Below are 16,935 nucleotides of genomic sequence, written 5' to 3'. Positions count from 1 at the left end.
ATATTGGAGAACATAATCCCAGCTCTAGAGACAAAATGATGGAGTCTAAATTAGCTGTTACTACTCAAGAAAGATCTTGGAGTCATTGTGGATAGTCTCTGAAAACATCTGCTCACGGTACAGCAGCAGTCAAAAAAGCTAACAGAATGTTAGGAACCATAAGGAGGGGGATAAATAATAAGACACTAGATATCATAAAGCCACTATATAAATCCATGGTACACCCTCACCTTGAATACTGTGTGCAGTTCTGGCCGCCCCATCTCAAAAAAGATACATCAGAATTGGAAAAAGTACAGAAAAGGGCAACAAAAAATTATTAATGGTATGGAAAAACTTCCATATGAGGAGAGATTAAAAAGACTGGGACTATTTGACTTGGAAAAAGCCAAAGCAAAGGGAGATATGATAGAGGTGTATAAAATCATGAATAGTATGGAGAAAGTAAATAAGGAAGTATTATCTATCCCTTCACATTTCACAAGAACCTGGGGTCAGCTGATGAAATTAATAGGCACCAGGTTTAAAACAAATAAAAGTAGTCTCTCAGTACTTCTTCACACAATACACAGTCAACCTGAGGAACTCATTGCTAGGGGTGTTGTGGAGGCTAGAAGTAAATTAAAAAAAGAATGAGAAGTTCATTAAGGATAGGTCCATCAATGGCTACTAGCTAAAATGGTAAAACAACGCAATCCCTTGCTCTGGGTGTCCCTAAGGCTACGTAGGCTCTGCGTAGTTTGCATAACTCCCGTCGACTACCGCCGAATCGCGCAGTCAGTGTGAACCAGCCCTAAGCCTCTGACTCCAGATGCTGGACTTGGATGACAAGAGATGGATCACTTGATAATTTCCCTGCTCTGTTCATTCCATTTGAAGCAAACCATAAGAATGGCTATGCTGTAAGTTCTCTCTACATGTAATGCAAACACATGCACGCTGCTGCTGCAGCTGCTTCAGGCTGTATCCAGCTTCCAGTAGTTCATGAGAGGGTATAGAGTGTTGCCACAAACTCCTTCAGAGGTTCCCTTCAGCTGATCAGTTACATCATCACTACTAAACATGGAGGGTTACTCTTCTTATACCTACAGTACAGTGTGGATAAAAATTGACTATTTAAAAAAAATATTAAAATAGGATTTTTATTCAAATTAGATATTTTTTATTTTAATTTAAATTATAGTAAGTTTTTCTTTTTAAAAATTAACTTATTTTAAATTAAGATTTCATTTTATACAAAATATGTTAAGGCTTTAACTTATACTTTCTTAAAACATTTAAATAAAAAATAAATATGCCGAATCCATTAACCTCTATCAAAATCTTTGCGTTAAAGGCTGTTTTTCTATATAAAGAAAGAATTAGGGAAAACATCTAACTTTTGAGATCAAGCTTTATAAATATGGTACCATGGGTCATGCACTGTATTAAGATCTTACTTTGTTTAATAAAAATACATTTTACATGCTGTTTTGTGTGTTTAATTAAATTCCAGTTACCATCCTAATGCAGCTTGACGCAAATCATGAGCAAAAAGTTAATTATCTAGTAAATAAGTAGTATGTCATTCACCATTTTCCAACATACTAAAAATGTAAAATTAAGAAGAATTTGAAAATATTAAGCTATATAATTGCTCAAGTATAGCATACCCTCTCTGGTAGCAAAAAGATGTACCAAATTAGTTTAAAGGCTCTATTTAGTTGTAATCCTACATGTTTTAATGATTATATTAACCAATGAGTATGAGTTTTTTAGAAAATGTTAATTTAAATCATCCATTTAAATCAAGGCTTTCCATTTGGTTATTTCAATCATGATTTCAATCAATCCACCCTCTTCAGTAACTTTTAAACAGGGATAAAAATATACAAAATAGTACAGTTTCACCCTAATTCTCCAGCTTCCCTTCTCCCTGAATCTAGAAAGCTACGCACTGAAGTATAACAAAAAACACCACACATACAGCTAGGAAATTAGCAGACAAAAAGCTAATTTAGTGGCAGTTACAATTGCAGCAGGACATACTATTGACCCCAAACCTGAAGAGAGTGGAAATACAGTAAGTTAAGGGGAAAGACTCGTCAATATGAAGACAGAAAGGAATACACAGTGCTGTCAGTAACGCATCCCTATGCACAGAAAGACATTTGCTTCCAACTCCAGATATCAAAAAGCGTTATGAAGCCAAGCTTCAAACTTGCACTCTAATGCAAAATCTTAGGCAACAATGGACAGGAATTCATCAGTCTTTCCCTTTAATTTCTTGTTTCCATTCTTTTAATATTTTAGGTGGACAGAGTGCATCCTGCTGCAATCTTAGTGGCCACTAAACATATTGGAAAAATAGCAAACAAAAAGGTACTACTTCCCCCTTAGCTCCCTTAGAAAAAGGGCCAAGGAAGCATAGAATGCTCCAGAGGTTACTGCATCTGCATCCCACTCATCATACCTTCTCAGGGAAGGGTTCAATGAAAACTCCAAGACACTTACAGATAAAGGCCAAAACCGTCCAGCTCCTGTGCTTTGTGTTTCTTGCCAAGCTCCACCCTTAGCTCTCTTAGAGCTTCATTCTTTACTTGTCCTTTCTCCAGGGGGCCTGCAAGAAGGAGAATACAGCTAGCTTTCAGTGACTGTACCTCAGTGATTACCATGGTACTTTCAGGATTGTTCATTAGCTTGTGGCTTCCACCAGTTTAGAGACACAGATTTTTAAAGACCAGAAAAGGATCATTGTAATCACCTAGTCTAATCTCATACATAACAGGCCACAGAATTTCACCTAATAATTAATGTATCAAGCCCATAACTTCTGATGGAACAGAAACATCTTTTAGAAAAACATCCAGTTTTGATTTAAAGACATCCAGATAATAGAGAATCCACCACATACTTTGGCTATTTGTTTCTATGATTAATCAACTTCATCATTAAAAATAAAGATACTTATAGAGTAATCAAGTCACTTCTCAATGTTTTTGGTAAACTAAACAGATTTTAAAATGTTGACACCAGAATTGAACATAGTATTCCAGTACTGATCTCAGTAGTACTGTATATAGGAAGTAAAAATCATCTCCCTATTCCCCTGCTTGTACAAGGATCACATTAGCTCTTTTTGCTACAGCATCACAGTTACTTGTCCACTATTACATCTAATCCTTTTCAGAGTCACAAGTGTGTAGGACTGATAGATTCTAAGGCCAGAAAGGTCGACTGTGATCATCTAGTCTGACCTCCTGTACTGCACGGGCTGTAGAACTTCCCCAATATAATTCCTGGACCATATCTTGCAGATGGACATCCAATCCCCCCATTTTTTAAGCGTGTCCTACATTCTTTAGGAATGGGTGAGATATTAAGAATCTGGCAAATGCCTTTAGGAATAGAAGACCATGCATACGCCCAGCAGAAAGAGCTACACTGCCCAACCATATATAATCTCTCAGGCCACAAAGCAAATATGGTTTGCATAAAGAGATGTTGTTGACAGTTCTGTTTTCATTAAGTTGGGTTCTCTATTCCAGGTGAGAGAAGCAGATCCTTACCCAAACTATCCACTGTTTCATCATCTTTTTTCTTTTCTCCTGACTGTAAAAACAGAAGGAAAAAAACTAGTTTTACAATACATTATTCCACAGATTGCAATATAATTCTGTTAACAGCACTTGAGTCTAACTCCCAGCAGCACCACAAAAAATTCTGTTGGATTTAGCAGGAAAACAAGGGATTAATCTGGCTTTCTAGATTATTGCCAGGAAGAGAATAAGTGGAAAACTATAACCTGCAAGGCTCTGTGGGAAGACAGTGGTGAAAAATTCAGTATTAAAGGATGGCTTTCCTCATTGTCTTACAAGGTATCTGGAGTACATGTACAAGAAGTAGGCCTTCTGGCTCTTGCAGCCCCGCAGAAAGTATGCAGCCCTGTCATACTCCTTCAGATCAAAGTAAGACTTAGCTAATGTATAGGCATCCAAATCACGAGCATCCTCCTAAAGAGAGAAAAGAGTTCATTAACTCAATGGTTTCAACTTCCTTGGAAGTCTTCTCATGGTGACAAATGGTTAGGAAGGGAAAAAAAAAACAAAAACACTGCTCTGGAAGCTCAGATTTAGATTCTCTCCCCCACATCAAATAAAGTTTGAATACTTTCAGACATTCTCCCCAACCACTCATTTCATCCCAACCACCCAATCCTTTTATGTAAAGAAGATTTCAATCTTAGTTTGAAACAATGTATCAAAACAGTAAAATTCCAGAAAATAAAAGTATTAAGTGATCAACCACTACAATAAGTTAGTCAGCTGTAAGCCCAGCAGGACTGCATGTAGAGTATAAATTTAGGTGAGGAAAGGGAGAGACAAGGGAATGCAAGTAATTTAACTGAGAATTTAGGACTGTAAATTTAAACTTAAAGCCAGAGAATTCTAAAACCTCCTTCATTACACTGCCTCCATAGAGCCTAACTGTAGGACTTATATTTAGCCATGCTTTATAATGAATCAATTATAATTAAATTGGTGTAGTCAGAAACCAGATTATTTTCTGCAGAAGCATATCTTTAAGCATTGCCCAATTATTGCCCCATTTTCCTTACAAAATGGTGGAGGCCTATACACATTTTTTTTCTTGCAGAATGGTCTTGAGCTATTAAAAATGTTGGTTAGCATTAGTCTACAAGTTTTACATTAGGAATTTTTTCTTCTTCGATTATAGTGACTTTAGCTTTTATAAGAGTGGGAAAAATTGTGAACAATATTAATAACCATGATTTCTAAGTTTAGTTTGCATAATGACATTTACTATGTCATTATGTAAAATCAATGATATGCCCTCACCTGGAAAACTTTGCTCAATTCTGATCACTCCATATAAAAAAAGAAAAACAGAAGGGATCTAGAGACAGGCCATGAATTATCAAAGGTCACAAAAGACTTCCATATCAGAGATTAAGATTAGAATTGTTCAGAGAAGATATATGACAGGGATAGGTAGATTAGGAAGAAACTTCCCCTGCAGTGAGGTATTCCACAGCTGTCTATTACACAGATTATAGCTTTCTTGGAAGCATCTGGTATTGGTCACTCTAGAAAACAGGATACTGTAGTAGATGAGCTACTGACTGGTTATGGCAATTAATACATTCTTGCTTTTATTATTTTAAATTTGCTGCCTTGATGTGTTAATTTTTTTTGCATTTGGATGACATTGAAAACTGGAGTAATAGATATGAGATGAAATTTAATAACACAAAGTCATGCATTTAGGGACTAACAATAAGAATTTTTGCTATAAAGTGAGGACTTAGCAGTTGGAAGTGACAGAGCAGAGAGAATTGGGTGTATTGGTTGATCACAGGATGACAGTGAGCTATCAATGTGATGCGGCCATGAAAAAGACAAATGGAATCCTAGGATGGATCAGGTAAGGTATTTCCAGTACAGATAGGAAGTGTTAGTATCATTATACAAGGCACCGGTGAGAACGTATCTGAAATACTGCATGCAATTCTGCTCTCTCACGTTTCAGAAAGATGAATTCAAAATGAAACAGATACAGAAAGGGGCTTCCAGGATGATCAGAGGAATTGAAAACCTACTTTATGAGAGGAGACTCAAATAGCTTGGCTTGTTTAGCTTAACCCAATGAAGGCTGAGGGGAGATATGATTGCTCTCTATAAATACATCAGAGGGACAAATACCAGGAAGGGAGTGGAATTAAGTTAAGCATCAATATTGACACAAGAACAAATAGATATAAACTGGCTAACAACAAGTTTATGCTTGAAATTAGGCAACACTTTTAGCCATCAGAAGAATGAAGTTCTGGAACAGCCTTCCAAGGGGAGCGGGGGGGGGGGGGGGGGGGGGGGGGGGGGGGGGGGCAAAAAAACCTAAATGGCTTCAAGACTGAGCTTGATAAATTGATGGAGGGGATAGTAGGATGAATCGGCCTACAACGACATGTAGCCGATCTGAGAATGCTAGCAGCAAATATCTCCAACGGCCAGTAATGGGACACTAGATGGGCAGGGCTCTGAATTACTAGAGAATTCTTTCCCGGGTGGCTGGCTGTTTGGTTTTGCCAAAATGCTCAGGGTCCAACTGACTGCCATATTTGGTTTGGGAAGGAATTTTCCCCCAGGCCAGACTGGCAGAGACTCTAAGGGTTTTTCACTTCCTCCGCAGCACGGATAGAGGTTTGAACTAGAGTAAATGGTGAATTCTCTGTAACTTGAAGTCTTTAAATCATGATTTGAGGACTTCAGTAACTCAATCAGAGGTTAGGGGTCAATTACTGAAGTGGCCGGGTGAGTGAAGTCTGTGGTCTGCAATGCGCAGGTCAGATTATCTGATCATTATGGTCCCTTCTGGCCTAAAAGTCTGAGACAACTGTTAGATGTATGGTTTAATATAGTGTTACAAATGAAAGACATAAAATCCTGGAAATTCAAGCTACGGTTCCCAGAGCAACTTTCAGCCACGCTGTGCATATATATAGTAAGGCAGGGGTGTCAAACATCCGGCCCACGGGCTGGATATGGCCCACCAACCTTTTTGGTCCAGCCCCTGGAGGCAGCGCGTGCTGCTGTGAGATGTCACGGCGTCATGCGCTATCACAAGATCTGTGTACTCTGGCGGCAGCGCGTGGAGCGCTGTGTGCATGAGACACAGTGCTCCAAAAGGCGGGAGAGGGACAATGTGGTCTTGGGGCATCACGCAGTACTAGAATTCTTTATCATTGATCGATTCTTTTAATCGTAAAATAGTAGTAGTTGTAGAAGTGAATTTACTGCAGTTTTTACATTGCTGATATCTAACAAATAAAATATACTACTACATACAAATGGTTGTGCCTAGTATTTTGATTTATGGTATGTAAGGCCCACCTGAAGTACATTTAATTCAAATCTTGCCCACCATAGCAAATGAGTTTGACACCCCTGTAGTAAGGCATACCCTTATGGCAACAGTAGTTATTGAAATTCAGTACATATAAATGGAGGCCAAGTTATGGTTATTGAGGGATTCATAAATTTGAAATTTCTGATTTTTGTGTGTTTAAATGTTCATCTATAATGTTGTTTTAATAAAGATTTTTGCCTAAATTTCCCGATTTAAAAATAATTAAGGAAAAAGCACAAACAACTGCATATTAGAATAACACCCCCATGTGTATTTGGATATTGTCCTTATTTGATATCCTTGATCTAAAGCCATACTAACCGTGCTAGTTCCAAACATTTAAATTTTATTTTACAGACTTGGCAAAGTATATTCCTCAGTAAGGATTAGGAAAAGGCTTAGACTGTACTTTATGTTGAAGACCTTTTAGCTAGCCAAATGCAAATAAAAATACCTGAAAATGTTCTTGAAGTGAAAGACACCATCATCTCTCATTTATATTTATAGAAGAGTAAAGAAGAGATAATAAGAAAGTTAAAGACTTTCCAGTAGAAATCTGCCTTTCAGAGAAGCTTCCCAAATTTTAGCCCAAAGGGTATTATTTTGGAAAATTTAACACTCATCTGAGAAAGGGCTCTCAATGTCGGAGCCCTTTTCACTACAGGGACTTATAACATGGTTCTATTCCATAGCTCATGTAAGACCTTAATTGTATTCCTAGACCAACACTTTTAAACATGTATCCAGAGTTTTATTCTGGTTCAGAAACATAATTGAGGTACTGTCTATGCTCCAAACTTGGATGGCATTGCAATCAAGTCAAGGAACAACATTGTGATATGAAGGTCCCCTGACTTGGTGGTAATACAGGAAGGGCAACATCATAGCAATCCTAAGGCATCTCTACTAAAGATGGAGTTGCCTCTCTCAACTGGTACACAGCAGGATACACTGCTAGGCTAGGTTCTCTTTGCACAGAACCAGTCAGATCTCAAGGCCATATCTACAGGTACAGCACTGAGATGGCACAGCTGTACCGATGCAGCTGCACCACTACAGCATGTCTAGTGAAGATGCTCTATGTCAACGGGAGAGAGCTTTCCCGTCAGCATAATAAAACCACCTCCACGAACAACATAAGCTATATCAGCAGAAGCTCTCCCACCAACATAGCACTGTGCGCAGGAGTACTTATGTCAGCATAATTTATGTCACTCAAGGCAGTGGTTTATTCATATCCCTGAACGACATAAATTATGCTGGCATAAACTGTAGTGTAAACATAGCCTTAAAGACAAAACCTTTGGGGTGTGAAGGGAGGGCACCCAAGAGAGGCAGCTGCTTCTGCTCATTTTCAGCTAGTGTCATTATCTTTGCCATCCATACCTCTGTGAGTGCAGGAGCAGGCGGCAGCTCACTCAGAGGCAGAGGATCCAGAGCAAACGCCAGTTCAGAGGCCCTGAAACCAAGAGACCTCAAACAAATTAGCACCCCACAGCCCCTACCGCAGCCCTCACGCAGGCATGGCCACCAGAGGCCCCCACCTTATCCGGGAGAGTGCATCCCAGCACAGAAGCAGCTGGGGCGCTCAGCTAGGACCCAGGCTCCTGACGTGTACAAGAACAGAGGAGGAGGCACGCCAACACCTCCCACAGCTCCCTCACCATTTCCCGCTTCGCTGCAGGCCCCGCCCCCTCCATTTGCCAGGCCCCCCCTCACCATACCCCGATGCGCTGCAGGCCCCGCCCCCTCCATTTGCCGGGCCCCCCCTCGCCATTTCCCGCTGTGCTGCAGACCCCGCCCCCTCCATTTGCCGGCCCCCCCTCACCATTCCCCGCATCGCTGCAGGCTCCGCCCCCTCCATTTGCCACCACCATTCCCCGCATCGCTGCAGGCTCCGCCCCCTCCATTTGCCAGGCCCCCCCCTCACCATTCCCCGATGCGCTGCAGGCCCCGCCCCCTCCATTTGCCGGGCCCCCCTCGCCATCACCCCGCCCCCTCCATTTGCCGGCCCCCCCTCACCATTCCCCGCATCGCTGCAGACCCCGCCCCCTCCATTTGCCGGGCCCCCCCTCGCCATTTCCCGCTGTGCTGCAGGCCCCGCCCCCTCCATTTGCCGGCCCCCCCCCTCACCATTTCCCGCTTCGCTGCAGGCCCCGCCCCCTCCATTTGCCAGGCCCCCCCTTCACCATTCCCCGCTGCGCTGCCCCCCCCCTCCATTTGCACCATTCCCCGCTGCGCTGCAGACCCCGCCCCCTCCATTTGCCGGGCCCCCCCTCACCATTCCCCGCTGCGCTGCAGACCCCGCCCCCTCCATTTGCCGGGCGTCCCTCACCATTTTCCGCTGTGCTGCAAGCCCCGCTCACGGCTCCGCTCCGCCACACTCAGAAGCTGCTTCTTGATCTCGCGCAAGTCAGAGAAATCGCAGCTCCCGAGGCTGGGTAGAACCGCTGTCGCCGCCATTTTGCCTATAACAGAGTCCGGCCAATCACAGCCCGACTACAACCACAGCGCGCTAAGCAGCGCTAACAACTATACTGCTATTGGGCAGCAGCCCCCGCATACCATCCAATAAAAGCGGGATACACATATTCCTGGCTGCTGATTGGGCGAGAGTCGAGACACCAGAAATAAAGGGGGAGGGGCAGCCTTCAGGAGGGAGTCGGTTGGGGCGGGCTTCCTCGGCGCCTGCGCGGCGATTTCTGCCGACTCATTGTCCAGCACCCGTAATCTCTTGTGCCCTTCAGTGCCCCCTTCACAGGGGGACCCTGCGCCCCTCAGCGTTCTCCCCATAGGGCAACCCTGGACCCTCCCCTTAGGGTGACCCTGCATCTCTCACTACCTGCCCCCACAGGGTGACCCTGCACCCCTCAGTGCTCTCCCTATAGGGTGACCTCGCAGCTCTCAGTGCCCCTTTCACAGGGTGACCCTACATTTCTCAGTGTCTGCCCCACAGAGTGACCCCAAGCCCTCAGTGCCTCTTTCACGGGGTGACCCCATAATTCCTGTGGAACAGCCCACCCAGGGAGCTGTTCAGGGGCTTGAGGAATACTTCCCCTGGCTCCCCCAGCACAGGGCCATTCTTCAAGCATTTTTCTCCAGTCTCTGTGTCATCTGTCTGCTGTATTCACATCTGCCTCTCATTGCCATCCCCCCCTTTCCTTATCACCTCCATTTCTCCCCTATCCTCTCATGCTACCTGCCAAATCATTTAACCCTCCTTCTGCCTGGCCCACTCGGTTATTCCATGCACCCCTTTGCCACCGTCCCCTTCAATCACTGAACATCCCTGGTGCTCTGCTGTTGACGTTTGCTTGTGCTGTGGTACATCTCATGCTAGACTCACCACCTGGCCACCAAGCTTAGGATTCAGATGATCTTTTCAGGGTAAGCTTTAGTGCTTGGTTTTTGTATTTAATGTGTCTCTGTGTTGTAATGGTACAGATGTTCAAAGAGAACATTAAAATACTTAAAACTGATACATACTTTTTTACACAACACAAGTGCTGGAACTCACTCCCACAAGATATCACTGAGGCGAGGACCTTAGTAGACCTCAAAACAAGAGATGAATAATGAGAACATCTACCGTTACATTAGACTAATGAATGTAAGAGATGTAAATACTCATTTTTCAGGGTATGAACAACCATTAACTGGCTGCAGTCAGGAAGAAACTTCTCTGGGCAGGTTATTCCAAAATTGTCTGCTGTAGGGTTTCTTGCACCTTGTTTTTACCATCTTCCCTTCCCCCATCACCTCCATTTTTCTCCCTTTCTCTCACTCTACCTGCCAAATCACTTCTTCCTCCTTCTCCCAGGCCTGCTTGGTCACCCTATGCACTCCTTTGCTATCCTGTTCCCCTCAGTCAACTGATTTACCCTGGAGACAGGATATTGGACTGGATGGACCACTCTTTTGCTTTGGTATAGTAATTCCTGTGTTCCTTGTTTGTTCAGCCTTAGGGTATCCTTGGAAACTAGTGGTAGTTATGGAAGCACTCATAGCAGTCAGAACCAATGCCTGCAACTCTAGCCTTGTCTACTCAAGAAAATTGCACCCAGTTTTTAAACCAATGTAGTTAAACTGTAGAAACCACCTGCATGAACACTTTTCTTTTGGTTTGAGTGACTTAGTTCAATTTATCTTAAATCTATTCCTACTCAAATTAAGTTAAACCAAAATACGGCATGCTTAAACTGAGATAGGAGTGTCCACGTGATGATTTGCACCAGTTTAACTGTAATGATTTAAAATTGCTCCTGAAATTTAACCGATGCAACTTTCTTGTGTAGAATCTTACTCTCCCTGTATTATTCATCATATATATAAAGTCATTGGGAGAGCCGGTGGGACATTGGCTGAAGTGCAAGCAGAATATGCAAACAATGCCCAACTCTACATTTTCTATACACAAAACACAAATAACATTATATCCCAGTGTTCTGAATACCTAGTTAATATTAGCAACTGGTTAAAGATGAATCTGGGCAAGATGGAGGGGATGTTGCTAAGGAGAGAGCAAGTGCTTTGAAGTACATGCCTCTGTAGCATTCCCCATTATCAAAGGCATTTACTTTCGGATTAAGTTGGTTCACAGCCTTGGGATATTTTTGGATTCCTCAATACTTCTGGATGCCTAAATAATCATGATGGCAAAAAAAGCCATCCACCTCCATTTGTGCCTGGCCAGGTGAACCTGTTAGACACAGCCCTGTCTACAACAAACCAGCGTTTGCCATCTTCAGGCTTACTTATTGAAGTTTATTATAGCAATAATACAGCCATATTTTGAAAAAGCTCCAAATGACAAAAACTACTACAATAGCTTCTCTGTTCAGCAACAAGTATCATGCAACCCTGATTCTCAACTTTCTCAAGTTTATTGTAGGAGGACCAGGAGAAACTGCTATAGCTTAGGGTAAAATGCAACTTCCATTATACTCCTTTGGCCATTCATAGCATTCTCAAATAAGTTTATTTTGGGCTGAAATGTCCATGTTTAGTCTTAGCATAGACACACTTAGACTTAATTGGTGCTACACTAGAGGTTAATTTGGCCCAGCATGTTTTTTACATGTTTGGCTATAACGTTGCAGAAATGTAAGCTGTGTAAAGCAGATGTTTCCACACCATTCTACAAAAGTCTACCACTGCACCAACATCTTGTTACCCCTTTCTCTAAGAAAGGCAGTCAATATGTTAATGGCTGGCCTAGCTGCATAGAACATCAGTTTTGCTTGTTCTCTAAAGAGAGGTGAAGAAAGAATATTATGGAAATCCTTCTTCCTGTTTTGCTGCAGTGTTGCATGCTAATATGGTTGCTGTGATCTCTTTCCATGACCATGAATCATATATTAATAGAATATTAGGGTTGGAAGGGACCTCAGGAGGTCATCTAGTCCAACCCCCTGTTCAAAGAAGGACTAACCCCAACTAAATCATCCGAGCCAGGGCTTTGTCAAGCAGCACCTTAAAAAACCTCTCAGGATGGAGAACACCTCCCTAGGTAACCCATTCCAGTGCTTCACCACCCTCCTCGTGAAAAGGTTTTCCTAATAGCCAAACTAGACCTCTCCCACTGCAACTTGAGACCATTGCTCCTTGTTCTGTCATCTGCCACCACTGAGAACAACCTAGCTCCACCATCCCTGGAACACCCCTTCAGGTAGTTGAAGGCCGCTATCAAATCCCCCCTCACTCTTCTCTTCTGTAGACTAAATAAGCCCAGTTCCCTCAGCCTCGCCTCATAAGTCATGTGTCCCAGCACCCTAATCATTTTTGTTGCCATCCACAGGACTCTCTCCAATTTGTCCACAGACTTTCTGTAGTGGGGGGGCCAAAACTGGACACAGTACTCCAAATGTGGCCTCACTAGTGCTGAATAGAGGGGAATAATCACTTCTCTCAATCTGCTGGCAATGCTCCTACTAATGCAGCCCAAAATGCCATTAGCCTTCTTGACAACAAGGACACACTGTTGATTCATATCCAGCTTCTTGTCCACTGTAACCCCCAAGTCTTTTTCTGCAGAACTGCTGCTTAGCCAGTTGGTCCCCAGTCTGTAGCAGTGCTTGGGATTCTCCCATCCTAAATGCAGAACTCTGCACTTGTCCTTGTTGAACCTCCTAAGATTTCTTTTGGCCCAATCCTCCAATTTGTCTAGGTCACTCTGTATCCTATCTTTATCTTCCAACGTATCTACCATTCCTTCTAGCATATCTACCATTCCCCCAGCTTAGTGTCATCTGTAAACTTGCTGAAGGTGCAATCCACTCCATCCTCCAGATCATTAATGAAAATTTTGAACGAAACTGGCTCTAGGACTGATTCCTGGGGCACTCTGCCTGTTACCAGCTGCCAGCTAGACATAGAGCTGTTGATCACTACTCATTGAGCCCGATGATCTAGCTGGCTTTCTATCCATCTTATAGTCCATTCATCCAACTCATACTACTTTAATTTTCTGGCAAGAATACTGTGGGAGACTGTATGAAAAGCATTGCTAAAGTCAAGATATACCATGTCCACTGCTTTCCACATCCACAGAGCCAGTCATCTCATCATAGAAGGCAATCAGGTTGGTAAGGCATGACTTCCCATTGGTGAATCCATGCTAACTGTTCCTGATCACCTTTCTCTCTTCCAAGTGCCCCAACATGGATTCCTTGAGGACCTGCTCCATGATTTTTCTGGGAACTGAGGTGAGGCTGACCAGTCTGTAATTCCCCAGATCCTCCTCCTTCCCTTTTTTAAAGATGGGCACTATATTTGCCTTTCTCCAATCGTCCGGGACCTCACCCAATCGCCACGAGTTTTCAAAGATAATAGCCAATGGCTCTGCAATCACATCAGCCAACTCCCTCAGCACCTTCGGATGCATTGCATCCGTCCCCATCGACTTGTGCATGTCCAGCTTTTCTAAATAGTCCTGAATCTGTTCTTTCACCACTGAGGGCTCTCACCTCCTCCCCATTCTGTGCTACCCAGTACAGTAGTCTGGGAGCTGACCTTGTCTGTGAAGACAGAGGTAAAAAAAGCATTGAGTACTTCAGCTTTTTCCACACCATCTGTCAGTAGGTTGCCTTCCCCATTCTGTCAAAGGCCCACACTTTTCCCAACCTTCTTCTTGTTGCTAACATAGCTGTAGAAACCCTTCTTGTTACCTTTCATGTCCCTTGCTAGCTGCAACTCCAGTTGTGCTTCGGCCTTCCTGATTTCACCCTTGCATGCTCGAGCAATATTTTTATACTCCTCCCTAGTCATCTGTCCAAGCTTCCACTTCCTGTACGATTCCTTTTTGTGTTTAAGCTCACCAAAGATTTCTTTGTTAAGCCAAGCTGGTCACCTTGCTATTCTTTCTGTAAATCAGGATGATTTGTTTCTGCACCATCAATAAGGTTTCTTTAAATACAGCCAGCTCTCTTGGACTCCTTTCCCCCTCATATTAGCCTCCCAGGGGATCCTGCCCATGAGCTCCCTGAGGGAGACAAAGTCTGCTTTTCTGAAGTCCAAGGTCTGTATTCTACTGTTCTCCTTTCTTCCTTTTGTCAGGATCCTGAACTCTACCATCTCATAGTTACTGTTGCCAAGGTTGCCACCCACTTCTGCTTCAAAGAAGTCTCCATGTTATCTGTATCATGGGAAACTTCCGCTCCTGGACTCTGCTCATGTGTCCTTTCTTCTTTCTATCATAACAAAAGTGACCTGAGTCAGAGGCCACAGAACATGAATTGGTTCAGAAATTATTGCTGATAAAAGGAGAATAATTGATTAGCATGATGTCACCATAATTTATTTGTAATGATCATAATGAGGAAATTTTTGATCCTTTGTAAAGCTTCTATATTATTGCTGTGAATCCAAATGAACTTCTGGTCCACCACCAGTTATTCCATTGCCTGTTGATGAAAACTGTTTGGAGATAGCTCAGTTGTAATTGTACAGTGACTCAGGCCCATGTCATCTGGAGCGGTCTGCTGAAATGAGGGTTGTCTTGTTGTCTTTTACAGATTGACAGAAATGGATAGTTAATTTGTCTTTAAAATGGAAAATGATGAGGTATGTATAGTCTCTCTTGCTCTTTCAGACAGACCAAACAAATCAGTCTAGTGGATGATGGAGTTTGTTTTAATATTTTTGTTTCTACTTCATATTAGTCCCCATTTCTGATTGCTGTTAAAGATTTAACAGCACTTTTAAAATAAATATTTCTATTGCTTTCCAGACTCTTTCAAACCTATACATTGGAAATGTAAATGGAATCTTTAGTGCTTGTGTGCTGGCACATACAACTCTGGTACTGTGAGTGCCAAAGTATCTGTCTCAGTCTCCCCAAAGAGGCTTTTTAATAATATATTTATTTGGGAATGTGAGGTTTAAGAAGTTGGTGTTATGTTTTGTTCTGGAGGTAATTAATTTTGTTGTCATTCTGATCTTTCTTGGCAGTGCATCCCACTGTCACGAACCATGTGCTGAGGCAGCTCCCATGCTCACAATTTTAACTGTCAAGTTTGATAATTTCATTGTTCTACTTGGTCTACAAATGGCTGATTTGAAGGAGTGTGAATTTTGACAGGTATGGCATGTACAAATGAGTTTAATAGGTAAACTTTTTTCAATGGACAACCAGATAGATCAGAATTTATAAGAATATTATCTCAGCAATTCTCTTCAGAGTCTGTTGCCTACATCATTATGTTTGGTTCCAGTTATTGAGCAGAAGGTGGCACTTTGGGCTTTTACTTGAAGCTTCAGTAAAAGGGTGAAAGGGTACTGATTGCTAAGAGTTCAGTAATTCAATTTCTCATGACTGGCTTCATAATGAGAAATTGTAATTCATACTGTCACTCCATTGTGTAATAGATGCATCTTTTAAGTGACACCCAGGTCTGGCTTTTAAAGCAGGAGGCTAATTAAATACTCTGCATGAAGCTGATAACATCTCAGAGAGCTGCAGTTTAACTTAGCTGACACTAACTGAGGGACTGTTGGAAAAGCAGAAGTTTCGTTCATCACATCATTGAACAACTGCCTGATTTAGACTAATAATCTCTAGTCTCCCTTAGAATATTTGGTAACAAAAATCTACTGAAGATCAATGGAAAAGTGAAGGCTAATGTGACTATTAGACAAATATATTACTAAGACACAATAATTGTCATATTATAAGGGTTAATTTTTCAAGTTAAAGTCCTCAAACCCATAGCTTTAGCTAAAAGAAATTTAACTGAGTGATCTTTGTAAGTGATAAAGATCATTTTGCAGATTTGGGGAGCATCATAGTTATAGACATGATTTCTAGCCTTCTAAGAGAATTGGAAAATCTTGTCCTTTTACAGCAGCTAATAATTCACATTTATCTACTTTAGGCTTGTTTTGTTACTTAGGTGGCTTCATTGGAAAGGGTTTTTTAACGTGTACAGAAAAACTACAGTGAATACAATTTCTTGCTCCATTATATCAGATTTCTCAGTGTGAAATTACACACAACAATTTTTTGCCCAATAGTGTTTACATTCCCTGTTTGGTACAGTCATGAGATTGTTATCTTCACTTATCTGCCAGCATACCATTCAAATTAGCTCTTGGAAACCATATGACCCTAAAATGTAAGGGAAACCATTTGTATTTGATTTACACCCTGACTGAGGAGCCAAACCCTCATAGATCAGGGGATCGTAGCTACCATCTACTGTCTCTTGTGAGTCAGAGATGAGACAGGTCATTTGGAAATCTGTGTCAGCAATTTGAAAATTGCTATTTTATTGAGGGTTATTTGTTTTTAAAGGGGGAAGATTTTTTAGATTTTTGAATCCATGGGGACAGGTCTTTCCTCTCCCAATCTCTCTACTCTAATCTGCCCCTATGTGGTGGGGCTGCTTTTTCAGAGGAGGGCGTGGGATATGTATCTGTACATACATAGTACATTTGTATTAGCCCTTGCTCAAGTCCCTTCCCCTCATCACACAGTGTTTTTTGCACCACCCATTGTTCAAGGCCAGAGCATGTCATAGGTTGTCAGGCAAC

The 16,935-nt window shown here is 42.1% G+C and overlaps 1 protein-coding gene across 1 annotated transcript in view; it reads right to left on the bottom strand.

Moving 5' to 3' along the window:
- Nucleotides 1-9,394, bottom strand: part of CDC23 (cell division cycle 23) — a 28,274-nt gene extending 18,880 nt beyond the window's left edge. The window contains exons 1-5 of the mRNA XM_067534938.1: nucleotides 9,242-9,394; nucleotides 8,293-8,365; nucleotides 3,855-3,992; nucleotides 3,549-3,591; nucleotides 2,494-2,599 (exon numbers count right to left, since the gene is read on the bottom strand). Coding sequence (XP_067391039.1) covers nucleotides 2,494-2,599; nucleotides 3,549-3,591; nucleotides 3,855-3,992; nucleotides 8,293-8,365; nucleotides 9,242-9,369 — 488 coding nt within the window. The 5' untranslated portion in view covers nucleotides 9,370-9,394. The remainder of the gene's footprint in view (nucleotides 1-2,493; nucleotides 2,600-3,548; nucleotides 3,592-3,854; nucleotides 3,993-8,292; nucleotides 8,366-9,241) is intronic.
- Between the last annotated feature and the right edge of the window lie 7,541 nt (nucleotides 9,395-16,935).

Source organism: Emydura macquarii, unplaced genomic scaffold (genome assembly GCF_026122565.2).
Source record: "Emydura macquarii macquarii isolate MOO-44397 ecotype Brisbane River unplaced genomic scaffold, CSIRO-AGI_Emac_v2 contig_378, whole genome shotgun sequence".
Taxonomy (NCBI): Eukaryota; Metazoa; Chordata; order Testudines; family Chelidae; genus Emydura; species Emydura macquarii.
Note: the sequence above shows the minus strand (reverse complement) of the source record. Positions and strands in the feature narration are given on the sequence as shown.